The sequence below is a fragment of the Magallana gigas genome, chromosome 10 (assembly GCF_963853765.1).
Source record: "Magallana gigas chromosome 10, xbMagGiga1.1, whole genome shotgun sequence".
NCBI classification, from domain to species: Eukaryota; Metazoa; Mollusca; class Bivalvia; order Ostreida; family Ostreidae; genus Magallana; species Magallana gigas.
The window spans coordinates 5,373,050-5,389,328 of record NC_088862.1 but is presented as its reverse complement, the minus strand read 5'-3'; the positions used below and the strand labels follow the sequence as shown (position 1 = coordinate 5,389,328).

Genomic DNA, 16,279 nt, shown 5'->3' with positions numbered 1-16,279 from the left:
AAAAGATATGCTTGAACTGACTGTATATAGGTCTAAAGTGTATTTGAACAACCAGGGAAACTAGTAAATTGGTTTACTTGAATTTGATTAGGGGTTGATTTGAACTGAGTCGGTTGATTTAAGCCGATTTCTCTCTGATCTGCATTGGTCCAGTAATTGGGTTTGCTATCTCTTTTGCAGAAGAAGCAGTGGCCGTATTAGTGCATTGGAACTTAATAATCGGAGGTCCATTGATGGAAGAGATGCAATTGAGCTTGGGACTTCACAACCCGGCCTCCTTGTAATGCCGTAGAGCCTCTCGCACTGAAAGACACTGAATAGTGATTAACACAAAACCTGTAATTGAAAATTATGCTCGTTTTTTTTTCCATCTCAGTTGACCTAGATTGAGGAAAACTTGATCACAGGTATTTGGCGTAAAATATTACAGTGTGCAGGTAAAGTTTGTAATCAGTTTAGCCAAAAAAAACCCAGTCTCCTTTGAATTGCTGGCAAGTGAACTGACTGGCTTTCCAAAGTGTAAAGACATTAGAGAGATTGACACAATTCAACCACAGAGAAAATATTACAAAAAATAACAAAACCGATTTCCTTCAAAGGGAATATGGTTAGCTACTGTATTTCCTTAGCTCTTGGAACTGTGTGTGTTTGATGGTAGCAGTTTCCTATAAGCTGTCATTTATTTACCTTAAAGAGTCTCACGGAAGAGAGTACATGTGGTGTACGTAGTATCATTGGTGTGTTTTAAATTTCTCGACCTCTTTGTGCTTTTGTCACATTGAGTGATGTTACCGCGTTATTAGCAGGCTCAAAGGGTTTCTGTGAAGGAAGTTCAATTTAATATGGTATATTGCTGTGTATGTGCGATTTACAAGGTGTGAGGATTAATTTGTGAATGGAATCTATAACAAGAGCTTGCACCTCTCTGGATCATACAATTAGTTTTCAGAATATCTCTTGTTTTGCATTATATTTGATTTTTAATCAAAACAATTTTTTAAGCACTTGGGAATATAGACTCCTTTGCCGCTATTGATATTTTAGCTGTAATATTTCTATCAGTGTGTCTATTTTTTTTTTATCCTAATTTCCGTGGAAGTGGATCGTGAATTTTTTTCTCTCTGGGATTTATTTCGACCTGTGTGGATATAATACTTGGTACAGAAGACTTTTGGAATATTTACATCACCATGTCAAGCTACGAGCATTCTCGCTCCTGGGATTCCTGCAGTCCTATGTCGCCACACGAGATCCTGAAGTCCAAACAGCGGTTCCGGATAGATGAGGTAGGTGTCTTATCCTAAATAATTCATAAATGATGTGGGGGTTAAAATGACAGACCTTCACTGTGTAAGATTATGATCAAATAAGGTAAGGCAATACATCCCTATTCAAAGGGATCCCAAGGTAGATGTCTTATTTACTGTTTTTCACCAATATTTGTTGAATATACCCATTTTCATAGATTTTGGTGATGAGTTGACCCACAAAATTTAATGTTCATTTTGAAGTGCACTAATATATTGTATTGATAGAATCATTGGCCCAAATTTTAATAAAATTCATATCTTTGAAACTGGGGGTTTACTAAATCCATGAAGATTGTTGCTTACTAAAATTGATGAAACCACAATGTGGGTGGTTCTATGAGTTTGAAATGTCTGACCTAAATAAAGGAGAATTTCTGTATAAAAGGTAATTCAATATACCCATGTTCAAAAAGATACTCTATGGTATCGTTTTCACTTGAGTATTCATGACTGGTTGCTATAGTAACAATTTCATGGTGTACAATATAATAATTGATTGAAAACATTGCACAATGAATTCAAATAGCAAGTCTTTATTCTACATTAAGAACTAAACTGAAGTCACTGCGCCTTCATATGGCATTAATATACAAATCATAGCAATCTCTGGCAAGTGGTTTGACCTTTATTAGCTCAATATGTAGAGTGTTCAATTTGGATAAAATCCAAGAAGATGTAATGTGTTACAAATGGAGCCCAACATTGGGATTGACCACTCTATACATATATTTGGGTCATAACAGTAACTTCCTACACACTTTGTCACTGGGAAGAGCAGGGGCCAGTATGTTAACATAGCTGGTTTTTAAGTTACCGTATATTCCTAATAAATGCAAGGAATTAATAACAGCGTAAAATCGTGAGAATAAGCATGTCTCACAGATTTTAAAATCTCCCTTTTATTTTTTTAAAATGTGTAAACTAAATGAAACTATGATGAAAAATGCAGCACTCGCAATTAAAATTCTTGCAATTTGATGCAAAACGGTGGAATTGCAAAATTACATGTATAAGTACTAGAGTAAAATAAGGAATCTACAGTACGTAGCATTCCTACAAGCTCTAGCTATGTAGTGGATTAAACATCGAGTGCTGCATTTGTAAGCCACTAAGAATCTCGGTTCTGACCCAGGCGGAGTCATTTTTGTCTCTGTTACAAATAATTATGCCCTCTTGTCATTTTGCCTTATAAGGGTTTTGAAGATAAATCCATGCAAGATAAAACATGGTTGTGTTTAAAATAATGCTCTGTAAGGCATACGTGAATAGATAGATGTTTTGATGTTAATGGCATTGGAGGTCTTCAGCACTCCAAAACGGGATTATATTTGTTGCAGTCAGCTATATTTACTGGTACAATATACATTCAAGCTTCGTTATCTCGAACTAGATGGGACTGTTTATAAAGTTTGAGATATCTGTGTATTCAAGATATCAAGGGTAAAATACTTAAAAAATAAGTGGTTGGGGCTTACAAATCACTTTGACATATCAATTGTATTCAAGATATCAGTGTTTGAGATATCCAAGTTTAACTGTATACTTTCACCATGATTATTGACACTCCATTCTTTTGACCCTTGGTCTTTTCCCCCAAACCATCACCTGAGACAGTTCACTTGACCAATTTATAACCCCTCACAATGTGAACTATCATCTTGATTAGAACATCTTCCATAGAATCAGACTATTACATTAATCGATGCTCAAGATGATGGAGAAATTTTAAGGATCCAGCTAGGTTACAAATAAAACTTTTATTCAGTCACATAAATATCTACCCAGTACAGAAGACCAAGATTTGTAGAGGACAATACCAGGGCAATTTCCTTTGGGATTCTGTGGTTTAATTGTCAATCTGCACTTAGAGAAAACCTTGGGGTTTTTCTGCCAGGATCCAGTTCCATTCTTCTCCTTTACAATGACAGATAGTCCAGGACCACTGCAGCTAACAGTATTTATGGTGACATGCATGGAAGGGTTGTATAATAGTGGGTTATACTTAGAATCTCTTCTTCTTGATGCTCCCTAAGGCATTATTTAATGGCTGCTCTATAAATCGCTGACTGCAGTAACAAATTAAGATTTCATTGAGGGAAGAGGTGCAGAGACTTGTCTCTGCTCTAAGTACAATATGCAATTAATGTAGAATTAAGTGGTGATAATTATAATTGTCTGCTGTGCATGCATGGAAGCTTTGTGATTGCATGTTGAGAATTCTTTTATTTATACACTGAAGCTCACGCAGTTGTAATTTTAATCATACATAGTCAACGTGGTGAAGCACCATAAGTTACCGATGTATCATTAATTGAGTGAGTGACCAAATATAGCAGACATTATAGTATGGAGAAACACGAGTGTACATTATATTAGTTAATTGAGTTAAGCAAATATATAAGAAATTAAAAAGGTGGACTGATCTGAAATTACTGGATCTTTTAAAAGATCTTCAAGGGAAAACAAATATTGAAATCCATACCTTATTTCAAAAATGTGTGTATAGTTGCAATCTGTCACTAAATTTTTCAATGGATCAAACATGATGGATATCTAAATTTTTGTCAGTTGTGGATTCAAATCTAATGCTGACAAAGATAAATTTTGTGTTTGAAACACTCAGAGTGGAATGTTGATCGAATTTTGAAATAAATTCAGGTCAAATCGTGATCATTCCGCTGGCCAAAGGAAGACATTGTCAGTCGGAACCCCCTCACTCCTTCTAATCTTTTTGAACTTTTTAGGTGTGTATACATAATCGTACATTCTTGTTTACTCGGTGACAAAAACACCTACTAGTGTAACTCTCGTTTGAAGAGACCTTGTGCAATGGTCGGGCATGACAGGAGGACATCGTGATGATACTTGTAAATTGTATCTCCAAGTTGAAAGACCTTCGTGGGTTGCCTTGCCAGTCCTTTCACAGGTTTAGAGAAGTGCTGTTCACATCAGTTGACAAGGAGTCCAAACCCTCTGATCTTGCCATTTTTTTTTTAATTAAAAAGAAGGTGATTCAAGTTTAAGTGGAAATAAATTCATCAGGTTTTTTTTTTATATTGTGGGTATGGTACCTATATAGCTACCATGTACATACTTGAGGCTGTCTCAATTGGAGATTTTTTTTTGACTGAAGAGAAATTGATCACATCAAAAATGATAGCCCAATTATACAAGACCGTTAAATACCAATGTATCATTGTGAAGAGGCCACTACTTCTGTGATAAAACACTTTCTGCTGCCAAAGCATTATGATACTTCGTTAGGTCTGATGAATCTCCATCATTTGTTTTGTCACTTAAGAGTCAATTTTTATGTTACAAACTTCACCATTAGGGTATGGGAAACTTAGTTGAAGAATCTTTGGTCCAAACTTGGGGATAAGACATTGATATTTGTGACAAGTGTTAAAATCACACCCGCTAGGGTAGAACAAAATATTACACTACCAACATGAAGCAGCACCTCAGATGTTGGGTTTAATTGTTGATTCTGCTAAAATCTAGCGCATTGTCTCAAAATACCCTTAGGGTGACAGAATTAATGATTATCAATGTGTTTGAAATAGTGCAACATATTTGTACAGTGCTTCGTTCCTTAAATCCATGCTATAAAGTGGTGTTACATTCTTCCAGGAAATTTATTAAACATATATTCCCTGTTTAATCCTATCATTTAATCATCCTAATATCATCATTCAATCAGTCGTTTGTATGCTGGTATTGATTTACCAAACATGGCACAAAGGTGCTGTCAGGATGAACCATTCACTTCTCTGCTGCTGACAAGGAATTAAATGGTGGATTTGACAGCAAGAAAAAAAATCCCTCAGTCACTGAATTTTTCAGTAATTACTTTTAAGGTGGTATTCACTATATTTATGTTTTATGATGTCTTTATGTTAAATGTCCTTGAGATTTGCAGAAAATCTTAAATTGTTGATCTCTTCATATGTCTGAAATCTTTTTCTTTTGACTTTTTGATAAGACTACCTTTGATTCTAGCCTTGGCCACAACTTTTGAACTATTAAACTAAAATAGTTAATTGAGAGACCAAGGTCAAAGGTCAAGGTTTATAAAGGGTTCACCTCATAGATAAAGGTCAAGGTCAAATAGACTGCTACATGACTTTATTATTGCTGTTAGTAGGGATGTAGTGTTTTACTGACACATCATTTAATTTTCTCACTAACATCTGATTTTAAAACAGTTAAAAATTAATGCTATTGAGCTGGAACAGTTAAATTATTTATCATCTCCATAGTCATAGTTATTATCATTTCATCATTATTTTACTATTTTATCATGCTACTGATTAATTATTGATGCCATCATCATCATCATCATGTTGTCTTCATTTCCATCATCATTCACTATCATCATCATCATTATTGTCTTCATCATACAGCTGAACTGTTATACGTGTTAATTTAGTAACAGCTCTATATAAAGATTGAGGTAATGAAAACAAAAATGAAAAATTCAGGTCTCAGCAAGAATGGGTCTGTTCAAGGCTATATAAGTAACTTGATAGTACAGTTGATGTTTTTGACTTCAGGGTTTTTTGTGGTTACTTGTTTTTATACATGTACAAGTAAAGGTCATACACAGTGAATCTGAGAGAAGAAAGGAACACTATTATACAGGGTGTTTTTCTGTTCTGACAATACTTGCATCTAAGGTTAAGGTCAAATAGGTTATTGAACTTTTAATGATCGTTTGTTTTGTTATGAACAGTTTGTAATGTTAGATTGTGTTCAAATTCAAGGGAAAAAGTTGAGATAAACTAGTTATAAGACACTGTAGATGACAACGAATTCATCAGAGATTTATGAGCAAGCAGGCAATCTGACAATTGGACAAAAAAAGGGAAAATTTGCACCAATCATTAATAAGTGTGCAAGGCTAGCAGTGGAACGGTGACATGGATTTTGAATGTCACCAGTCTGCAGCTGTATGATTAAAACAAATCGCTCATTAGATTATAAAAAAAAAAAATTAGAATATGTGATATATTTTACATTTTGAAGCATGTCAACTATCTGCAAGTTATTTGTACCATTCATCTTGAATCCTTGGTATTTAGCCTAGAAGTTTGTTTGTTTGACTAAAAACCACTTAGTTTAAAATTGACTGATAATCAAACTACGAATTTTTGCTCATGGTGTTTTTGAATTATCTTTAAATGAAAAATTTCATGAACTCTGTGGTTATAGTTAACTAGTTAATTAACAGACAGTAAAAGTCACACATTCATAAATAAATCTAAAGGTCAGAAAGTGCAATTGTTATGCCTCACTTTCTGTATGGATGCCATGAGTGTGTTCTGCTCTTCTGTCTTCTGTCATCCATACAACTGTGTTCAGTTGAGTGTTTACTATATATTTCAGTTTCGAAGGAATTTTTAAAGGGACTTGGACACAATTTGAGCTCAAAATTAAAAATTTTATTTTTCCAATTTTAATGTTTAGAATGGTTAATATGGGTACTTTTAATTCTTTAATTAAAATTTGAAAGTCAAATATTGAGTTATAAGCAGGATACAGAGTTTGAAAATCATTGTTTTGTAAACAAAGCTCGAACTTTGTTATGGTTTCATGTATGTGTTTTATTGTATAAGTCTCAATTAAATGTTGCTCTTTTCTGTTTATCACATTATCTATAAACACATTGAATCAGTTTACCTTGTTTTCCATCAAATTCCATGAGTCATTTGATCAAAGAAATGGCAGATCCGCATACTTTACATTATTTGTAAACAAATATAAGACTCGAGCTTTGTTTACATAACAATGATTTCTTACCTCGATCTGTATCTCTCTTAAAACTTGACTTTCAACATTAAAATTTTGGTCAATCATTCAAAATGAGCAAATAAACCATTTTATACATAAAAAAGAAAAAGAAAATTTTGATCTAAAAATACATAAAAAAGAAAAAGAAAATTTTGATCTAAAATCGTGTCCCTATAAAGATTATTTGTTCAAACTTCAAACACCGATATTAGTATTGGTTATTATGGTTAATTAGATCGATTCCGCTGTATTATAATTTTATGACTTGTTATTTATGATGACCTTGACATTTACCATGACCTTGACATTCCCTATGACCTTGTATTCACTTTCCTTATTTCATACCCAGTATTTTACAAAGCTTCCAAGAAATTCATCGGTCATCCCTTTTTCACTCAAAGCAAAATACCCCTCATTGATCATGGTTTGTTCGTGACAGACAATATATATCTATTTTGTTTGACACCAATATACAGAGTACAGATGTTAGAAATAATTGGAGTTTATCCTCTTATGCAAAATGACAGAAACACGCAACCAACAACAAGGTCATTGAACTTCAGAATGAATTCAAGGACAGGGCAATTTATGGGGGGCCTACTAGTACAGTTTAAATGCGATTGATGTTGTGTTTTGATTTGTCTTAACTTGATTTCTTGCGAGTTTTTGTTATTCACTCGAGGAGGGATCATAGATGTACTAGTGTTTTATTAGGGATCCATAGTGTCCCAACCTTCTTTCTGTCCATCTTTTTGTGAGGCCATGATCCATAACTCACTGTAATAGGAATGTTTCAAATTTCAAACTTAGCACAATGGCTACTCATCATCGACCTCGAGGATGTGATGACCTAGCTGGAGATTATTGACCAAGGTCAAGGTCACATCATCACCAACATGACTTTCATTGACTAGATAAAAAAGTTTTTGAGGAATTATAGTACTGATTTTTGGACAGTGATAGGTTTTTATGTAAAAAGTAAAAAAAGATTGCAATGTGTTCATGGAAAGTAAGTTGTTCTTGAAGAAGTGTTGCATCATGGGTCCATATTGTTGATTTTTCCCCTATTCAAATGTGTTTTGAATGTTAGTTACATTTAGTTGCTTTTAATTGATAATTAGTTGGAAAATGTTCAATGCTGACATAGAGTTAACTCCCTTAGACCATTTTGTCAAACTGTTGTTCTATATAGAACACGGAAACCTCTCAATCATACCAATGGGTGTGTATCAGATCTAAATCATCCCTGCAGCTGAAACAGGTGACACAAAGTCAATGATTTATCACATGATTACTGGTCCATTCATTTCCGTGCAATATGGATTTGAAAGTTGTTGTTAAAACATTTGCTGACTCAAATTCAACAACGAGATGAAAATGTGTTACAAGGGGGATAACTCTTGCAAACTTAATAAACTAATGTTCATTGATAAGTATTATAAGCCTGAGGTTGAAATTTAGCCATATTTGTATGATCCGATGTATGCAGACATTGATAATGTTCAGATTGCTTTAAGACCTGAAGATACAATTAACCAATTCAATATAATTCTAAATTACATGGCTCTGTTTTTCTTGAAAGATTTATATTTGAATCTTTTTATGCTGAATTATTTCTTGTATTCCTTTACTCTCTACTATGTGTTTCTCTCTCTCTCTCTCTCTCTCTCTCTCTCTCTCTGAGATAATGGTGATTTATGTTGATTGACAAACATATCAAGCTGTCAATAGTCTGAAATCTCAAGGACATTGACTGGTAATGGACATATTTACATAGGACAGTTAATTGTATCTCTCAGACTTCTATAATGAAGATGAAGCATTGTGTCAGTTAGACTAGTTGTACCATATTCAGTATTTTGGGGATCCATTGATTTAACCAGCTCTTCATTGATATTTCTAATGACATTACATATAGGTTTTTATTAGATATTTAGATATAAATTGGGTGAAATATATTTGATAACAATCATCATACAGATAATATATGCAAGGAATATTCTGTCAGTTCTATTTTTACCCTTTTTGTCCTCGCTGTCTTTAATTTAGGAGTTAAAAAATTAATTTGAAGTTATGTGTTCATTCTGTGATAGAGAAATTTCACAAGTTTGCTTGGGTCTAAATATGGTGGAATCAATAAAATTCGTGGGGGCCAATTTTCGTGGATTGCTGAAACTTTATAGGTTCGTGGGGATGTAATTTCATGTATTTTCTTATACCTACAAAAGAAAATATGACTTTATTACCCTATTTTATTAATTCGTGGAGGATGTTAATTCGTGGAGGAGAGGTACCCACGAATTCCACGAAAATTGAACCACCATGAAATCTAATGATTCCACAGTAACATACTAAGAGTAAAATTAAATCAGTGTACACTATTCATAACATAGATACAAAAATATAGCCCTGTACATTATTGTACAAGTCAGAATGAAAAAAATAATCAAAGGGGATACATTAAAAACCCCTAAAAATATTTTTACACTGATAATGATTAAGTGTAGGCTAGCATTGGCAATGTGAAAAATGTACTATGTTCATATCTGCTTGCAGACAAAAAAGGTTACAAGTTTCATTCTCTTTATTGAAATGGTTATATCATTATGTACTTATGTAGATGACTTTAATTTTAGTACAGGTAGGTTATAACATCATTATGGTCACCATGTCATAAAGAACTCGGCATGTCAAGCTATATTGATCTGTATAAGAGTCTTACACTGGTTGTGACACTGTTAAAGTTGGCAGTCAATATCGCCCCAATGTCTGCTTCATCGCTAGCCAAGAGTCAAATTTCAGTGCTATAAAATTCCTCCCAGCAGGTACCTATATGTCAAGTTTTGTAATTAGAATTAGATGCAAGTCTGGACCATTTTATGGCTACAATTACTAACTTAGTAAATTTACAATTTTTAAAGACACAGAGTGGCTACATCTGACTTTGGGTTAATTACTTGTGTATGTACTTGTGTATGTACAATCATGTATTTGACATGTACTTTCTGTAATAATAAACAATTGTTCTTTTGTTTCCCTAGGATTGAAATGTCACACTTTCATTTGTTTAAACATGGGCATGATGGCACATGACTGCCAGATGTTTTTCTATATCTGACTTGTGGGATGTATATATTGGACGAGATCTATTGCCACCTTTTTGTGCATGGATTTGTGTGGAACTAGATCATCGCTTCTTGTAAATACTGTTAATTCCTAATTAAATGCGAGGAATTAATATCCGCGTAAAATCGCTAGAAGCACATCTAGTGGATTTTACAATCTTTAATTTTTCAGACAGATGTAAACTAATAAGAAATATGATGAAAAATCGGTGTTTGCGATTTTCTCGTGATTTGATGCAAAAGGATAGAATCGCGGAATAAAGTACTCACGTATAATAAGGAAATGTTTCACTTGATTGTCTTGGGGGGAAAACAAAACACTTATAAAGTTTGTTACTAACCGACTACGGAAATATATCGGGTTGATCAATTTCATAGACAGAGAGGCGAATCCTGTACTCCATTTAATAAAGTGTATGTACAAATAGATATAAATATACATTAATTATAATTGGACTGTTAAATTAAGTTATGAGAAGGTCTTATGGCCTTCAGTCTACAACAATTTTACTCTCTGGTGTTTTCCTCTATCATTGAATTCCCTATGGTACATAAAATACATCTTGTACATTTACAGTGCCAGTTATATTGTCTCCAGAGGAACCATCTGACATGGTAAATCATTCAGAATCAGGGTATTTTTAGAGAAGTTTTGATGGAAGGATTGTTCATAAAGTACTACTTTCTCATGGGCGTTCTCTGCGGAAGTCTTGCTGGTTGTACGTAATTATTTACTGCCTTTGTGCAGTAATTCGGTTAATCGTCCATCTTGTTGTTGAGGACAATCTTCATAATTATGTTCGCTTGTACCCAAAAATATGATGATAAATCAAATGATGGTTGATTGATTTACTGTGTTGTTGATTGTCATTGCAAGCAGTGTTTCAATTTTATTGAGATATTAAATGAATAACTGTATGAGAGAGATAAAGTCTCAGAGAGAATGGAAGAAAGAGGTACATGCCAGGGAGAAATATATCTACATGTATATGTCAGAGAGAGAGAGAGAAAGAGTGAATCATCAAGGAATAAAAACATCTAGATGTCTCTCTCTCAGAGAGAGAGAGAAAGAGTGAGAGTCATCAAGGAATATATACATCTAGATGTCTCTCTCTCAGAGAGAGAGAGAGTCATGGAGGAATATATATACGGTACCAGTTCATCTAGATGTCTCAGAGAGAGAGAGAGAGAGAGAGAGAGAGAGAGAGAGAGAGAGAGGGTTAGAAGGGAGGGATGTTCTTTGTTGAATCAGTATCACCACATAATGAGATTCCCAATACTCTTACATTGACACATCCGAGGAAATCTGAAGGATGATTTATGAGAAGATTCTGTGTCGTTTTTGTGTATGTATGATCTACTACGTCACACTGTCGTGACACACAAATCAGCCCACTTGACATGTTCCTAATTCCTTCTGTAACAGGAAATTGCAGATTTTTTTTATGCAATACTGATAATTAAGGAAATATAAAAAAAAAAATTTGTATGTACAGATATATAATTTTTTAACAATAAAATATCTCAGTAGTAGTTTAATTAAACTCAAATATTAAAGTCAAGTTTGTTTTTCATGCTTTATTTTGAAAAGTACCGATTATTCAAATTAATGTGTACTTTATGTTGTCAAAATACCAAATGTAGCAGATGTGTTGGTACCTGATTTTTTAACTTATGAATCAAACTGTAATGAAGTACATTGCCTGGTTATGATACCTTTATGCATTACTGTCTAACTCGGCAGCTCGATCTTTACCATCTTTATGCCATGAATTATTCATCTGTACCGTAATTCTTTCTTATATTTTGCTTGCAACAATATATTGAAATTAAATTAAAAAAAAAAAAAAAATTCTTAAGCTCGCTTTCAAAACACAAACATATATATATATATATATATATATATATATATATATATATATATATATATATATATATATATATATATATATATATATATATATATATATAGGAAAAAAGGACAAAGAAAGTTTTATGTACAAACTTTGGATAACTTAATAAGATATAGCTCATTACATGGACGGGCCTATATTTTGCAGCAGCTAAAAATCAATCTTGGTAGAAAGAACCTGGAGTGCTGTGATCTAAAACTGCTGTTTTGAGATGGTTAGAAATACCATTTAACTGTTTTGATGGATAAAATACCATGATGGATTATATAATTCTGAGTCTGCCCAATTTGCAGTGAATCGTTCAGGTTTCACAATGACAGCTTTTAATGCTTTTTCTGGCATCTTTTCTACAATGTTTGATCCCAGGAGAAAAGGATATTGCTTGCAATATAATTTGTAAGTATATGGAAATATTGCAATATGCCTTTCATATCGTTGAGGAATTGGGTTAAATCCGACAGGAATATGGAGAAGCTATGATCTGCAATAAAGCCTTGAGAACTCTGGTTTTCTCAGTTTGATTGAGTAATTATGAGTATTCATAACAACTTTTAGTCTAATTGTTATTTTTAAAATTGAGAGCTTCCAACTTAAACACAGAGTTTTTCCTCATTAATAACTTATTGGTCAAAAGACAAAATATTTTAAAATTTATTTAATCATTTATTTTTTTTTCATGATAGCATCTTAGTTAATAGAATACTTGTATCAAAAATTTAAGATTCATGAGTTAGTGAAAAACATGTTTGGAAGATTCACATTTACGAAGCAGTGTTAGATTATAGTCAGAAGGGAACGATATTGGCCATAAACATTACGATACAGTCGTCAAATATTTATAACCGGGACAAACTCTTTGTCACCTCTCAGTAAAGAATCCTAGCGTTGAATTGTCCTTTTATGCATACACAAAATATGCATTGGCCCCGGGGGAAAGATGAAATACATATATATATATTTCTTCTAGCTGGTTCTAAGAAAATCCAAGGTGCTTCAAATGAAGGACATGCACGGCGGGTCCTTATTAAGTAGCCTGTTTTACTGTGTAGAACTATACGATGCCATTGATTTTCATCGTGTGATTGGGACAGTTGCTCCATTTTACCTACTTCTGTTTGTAAACTGACTTTAAATGATTGATTGATATCAGTGTCAACCCCCATGACCTGGGAAGTGGTCCCCGTGAACTGACAGAAGCAGACGACTTTCATTTTGAAGGTGGATTGTGGTGACACATATATACATGTATTATAATAACTTGAGACAATTTGTGTAATTGGTTTTTGAGAGAGAGTGCTTTTCCTGACTGTGTTTTAAGGATTTTAGATGTTATGATTTTTTGTCAGCATAAATCATCAACTGAAACGAATGTCTCATCCGGCATGGATCACTGCTGATATAGACTTTTTTTATATTTGTTTCAACAAAGAACCACGTGCTAACTAAGTGTGCCGCAGGATTTAATCCGTATTAATCTGATTAAATAGTAAAGGATTTAGAAGGTATTATTGCCCGACAGGACTCGTTTAAGGTGGCATGGAGCTATTTCATAATTGGACTTAATTTGACCACTTCGAAAAGTCTACCTGAAATTGTGTCAATCAATTATCAGCTGATACTTTACTCACTGATATATATATCAGAGTTGTGTAGTATGGTACAGTGAATTCTGTAGTGACGATTATTTAATCACTGTGGATCAACCTGAACTTGCTTTTGGCCAAAATCTTTTTTTGTTGTTGCGGTTGAGTTTTTTTTTATTGCTACAGAGGATCTCAAGACTTGCCCTTGAATGAATTAAAACCAAAATCACTTGAGAGTATCATTGAAGCGTGGACCTCAACAGAAAAAACGGAAAAAACCCATCATGAGCATGGTGGTCTGCTGTGCTTCCTTGCTGTAAATAGTGCTTGTGTAATGACCAAAGAGCTCAGTTCAGTTTGAACAAAAGGATCAAGGTTTGTTTTGGAGCCTCAGACAATCAGCTGACTTTCAGGGCCCATATGCTCTCTTTTGTTGACTGAGCCAGGCCCTATTGTGTTCTGTGATTACAACTCACCTGTCTGTGTTCAACTCTGAAGAAGGATAAAAAAAAGAGGATGTGCTATTGTTCTACATCTTGATGCTTGGAAGTGGGATATTTTTTTTTCCGTCAAAGTTGTCTTGTTTCCTTGTGAGGAGTATGATTGTTTTTTATTCTGCAGCGTCTTTCTGAGAGTTAGATGACAGTTATATGTGAGACTCTACTCTGGCTTAGGATTTTTCTATCACTACACGTCTACAGACCTATATTAGGGCTGTCATTCCATAAAGTTATATTTTAATAACTGGATCGCAAGGAGCCGGAGCAATTAATAATATTACCTATTATACTGTGCTGCTAGTGAGAGTTGTTGAGTGGTGAAAAGTTTTCGTGAAGTTTTATTTGTGTTTTTTTTTTTAAAAAGTCTTAATTTCAGCACATGTGTGCTAGTGCGTGTGGATAATTTACTCCTTTGCTGTATTGTTAACTACTGCTGCAGTACTCAGTCGTCATGTCGAACCACAAGAAAAACCATCAACACAACAACAACCACACCTTACAACAGCTGGCCGTGGGGTTACAACCTTTGAACCTGAATGTCCTTGACACACCCCCTGTATTCACCTTTACCGTGACCGATTACAGCAGTCCAGAGAAACCTGCGGATATCACACAAACTCAGGTAAAAGATAGAACTAGATCTCTTGATTCAGGTTTATGATAACCTTTGACCAATACACCCGATCTTGGAAAGATTGGCAGTGAAGACGTAACAAGCCTTTAGCTGTTTAGGTGTATAGGCATTGCACCATAATAATAACCATCGTTAGAAAGCCCTGGTTGATTACGCTTCGAGAGAGAAACAAAGCATAATCTATTGTGAGTTTCAGATGATGTGTATTTCCTATTCTAAATATGCATACACAATTTAAATCTATGAAGTTACGACCCACCCATCCAACCACCACAAACTCCTCTGTCCTACACCCCTTAACAAACCCTGAACCCTTCTTTATACTCCTTGACAAACCCTGAGCCTTCTGTCTTTTCTGTAGCATGGGAAACACTCAGTATTAGCTAATATTTGTCAATTTTGAATTCCATTTATTGTGCATTTACTGGTAATAATGACACACATGGGAGTAATTACATTGAATTCTAGAAAGCGCCAACTGTTGTAAATCAGAATGCCCACTATCATTTATTGATTTTTAAAAAAATACATTTGATTAGTGAAAAGTAAAAATTTTGAACTTTTGAAATGGATCCCGTAATAAGGATAAATGGTTGACTGATTCACCATGAATAAAAAATTTGGACTTTCGATCATCTTTTTTAAATATGATTTGGTACATGACACATTGTACGTATTTGTTGGTTCTAAGGCTATTAAATGTGGAACATCAATAACTAATCAAGTCTGCTTGCAGTATACAGGTATATATAATCAAGTTTAATGTCCGTTACAGATGACAAAACCCACAAAAGTCTCAGAACATTGTGGATACATAAATTAGGCTTGTAAATTATATGTGCCTGTTTGAAGTATAAATTCCATTTATTAACACATATATTAAAATATAAATTGTGTTGTGCAGTTTTAGTAGACAGTTGGTTGGTGATGATAATTGCAAGAACTTGTTGACTACAAATTCAGGGTGACATTGAGTTGTCTGTGGGTAAGCTAGGATACACATGAATGATACTCCATGTTTTAAATGACAGGTTTATTGGTACATTATGTCAATACATATTGATCACACAGTGGATCCATTTATCAGGTCCAGTACAATCACTAGATTTAGCTACGTAGCTTGATTTATACCTACATAGCTTTATTTACCTAATGAAAATCAAGCTACGTAGCTAAATCTAGTGATTGCACTGGACCCGTTTTATGTAGATTCCTTATTTTACGCGAGTACTTAATTCCGCAATTTATCGGTTCCCATCAAATCACGAGAACATAAAATAGCGAATGTCGAAATTTTATCATAGTTTCATGTAGTTTACATAGGTTTGAAAAATAAAAGCGAGATTCTAAAATTCGCGAGACGGGCTTCTCGCGATTTTACGCGGATATTATTTCCTCGCGTTTAATTAGGAATTTACAGT

General features: G+C 33.9%; 1 protein-coding gene across 6 annotated transcripts in view; it reads left to right on the top strand.

The window, feature by feature from the left end:
• Window positions 1-375: 375 nt before the first annotated feature.
• The window catches only part of LOC105348277 (5'-AMP-activated protein kinase subunit gamma-1), a 101,261-nt gene continuing 85,357 nt past the window's right edge, over window positions 376-16,279 (top strand). For 2 of the 6 annotated variants that reach the window (XM_034454882.2, XM_034454881.2), the window contains exon 1: window positions 377-1,286. In XM_034454882.2, the coding sequence (XP_034310773.1) occupies window positions 1,191-1,286 (96 nt within the window). In that variant the 5' untranslated portion in view covers window positions 377-1,190. Of the gene's footprint in view, window positions 1,287-13,757; window positions 14,847-16,279 lie in introns of those variants that run through there. The other 4 variants (XM_066073495.1, XM_066073494.1, XM_034454875.2 and 1 more) reach the window with 4 other exon arrangements.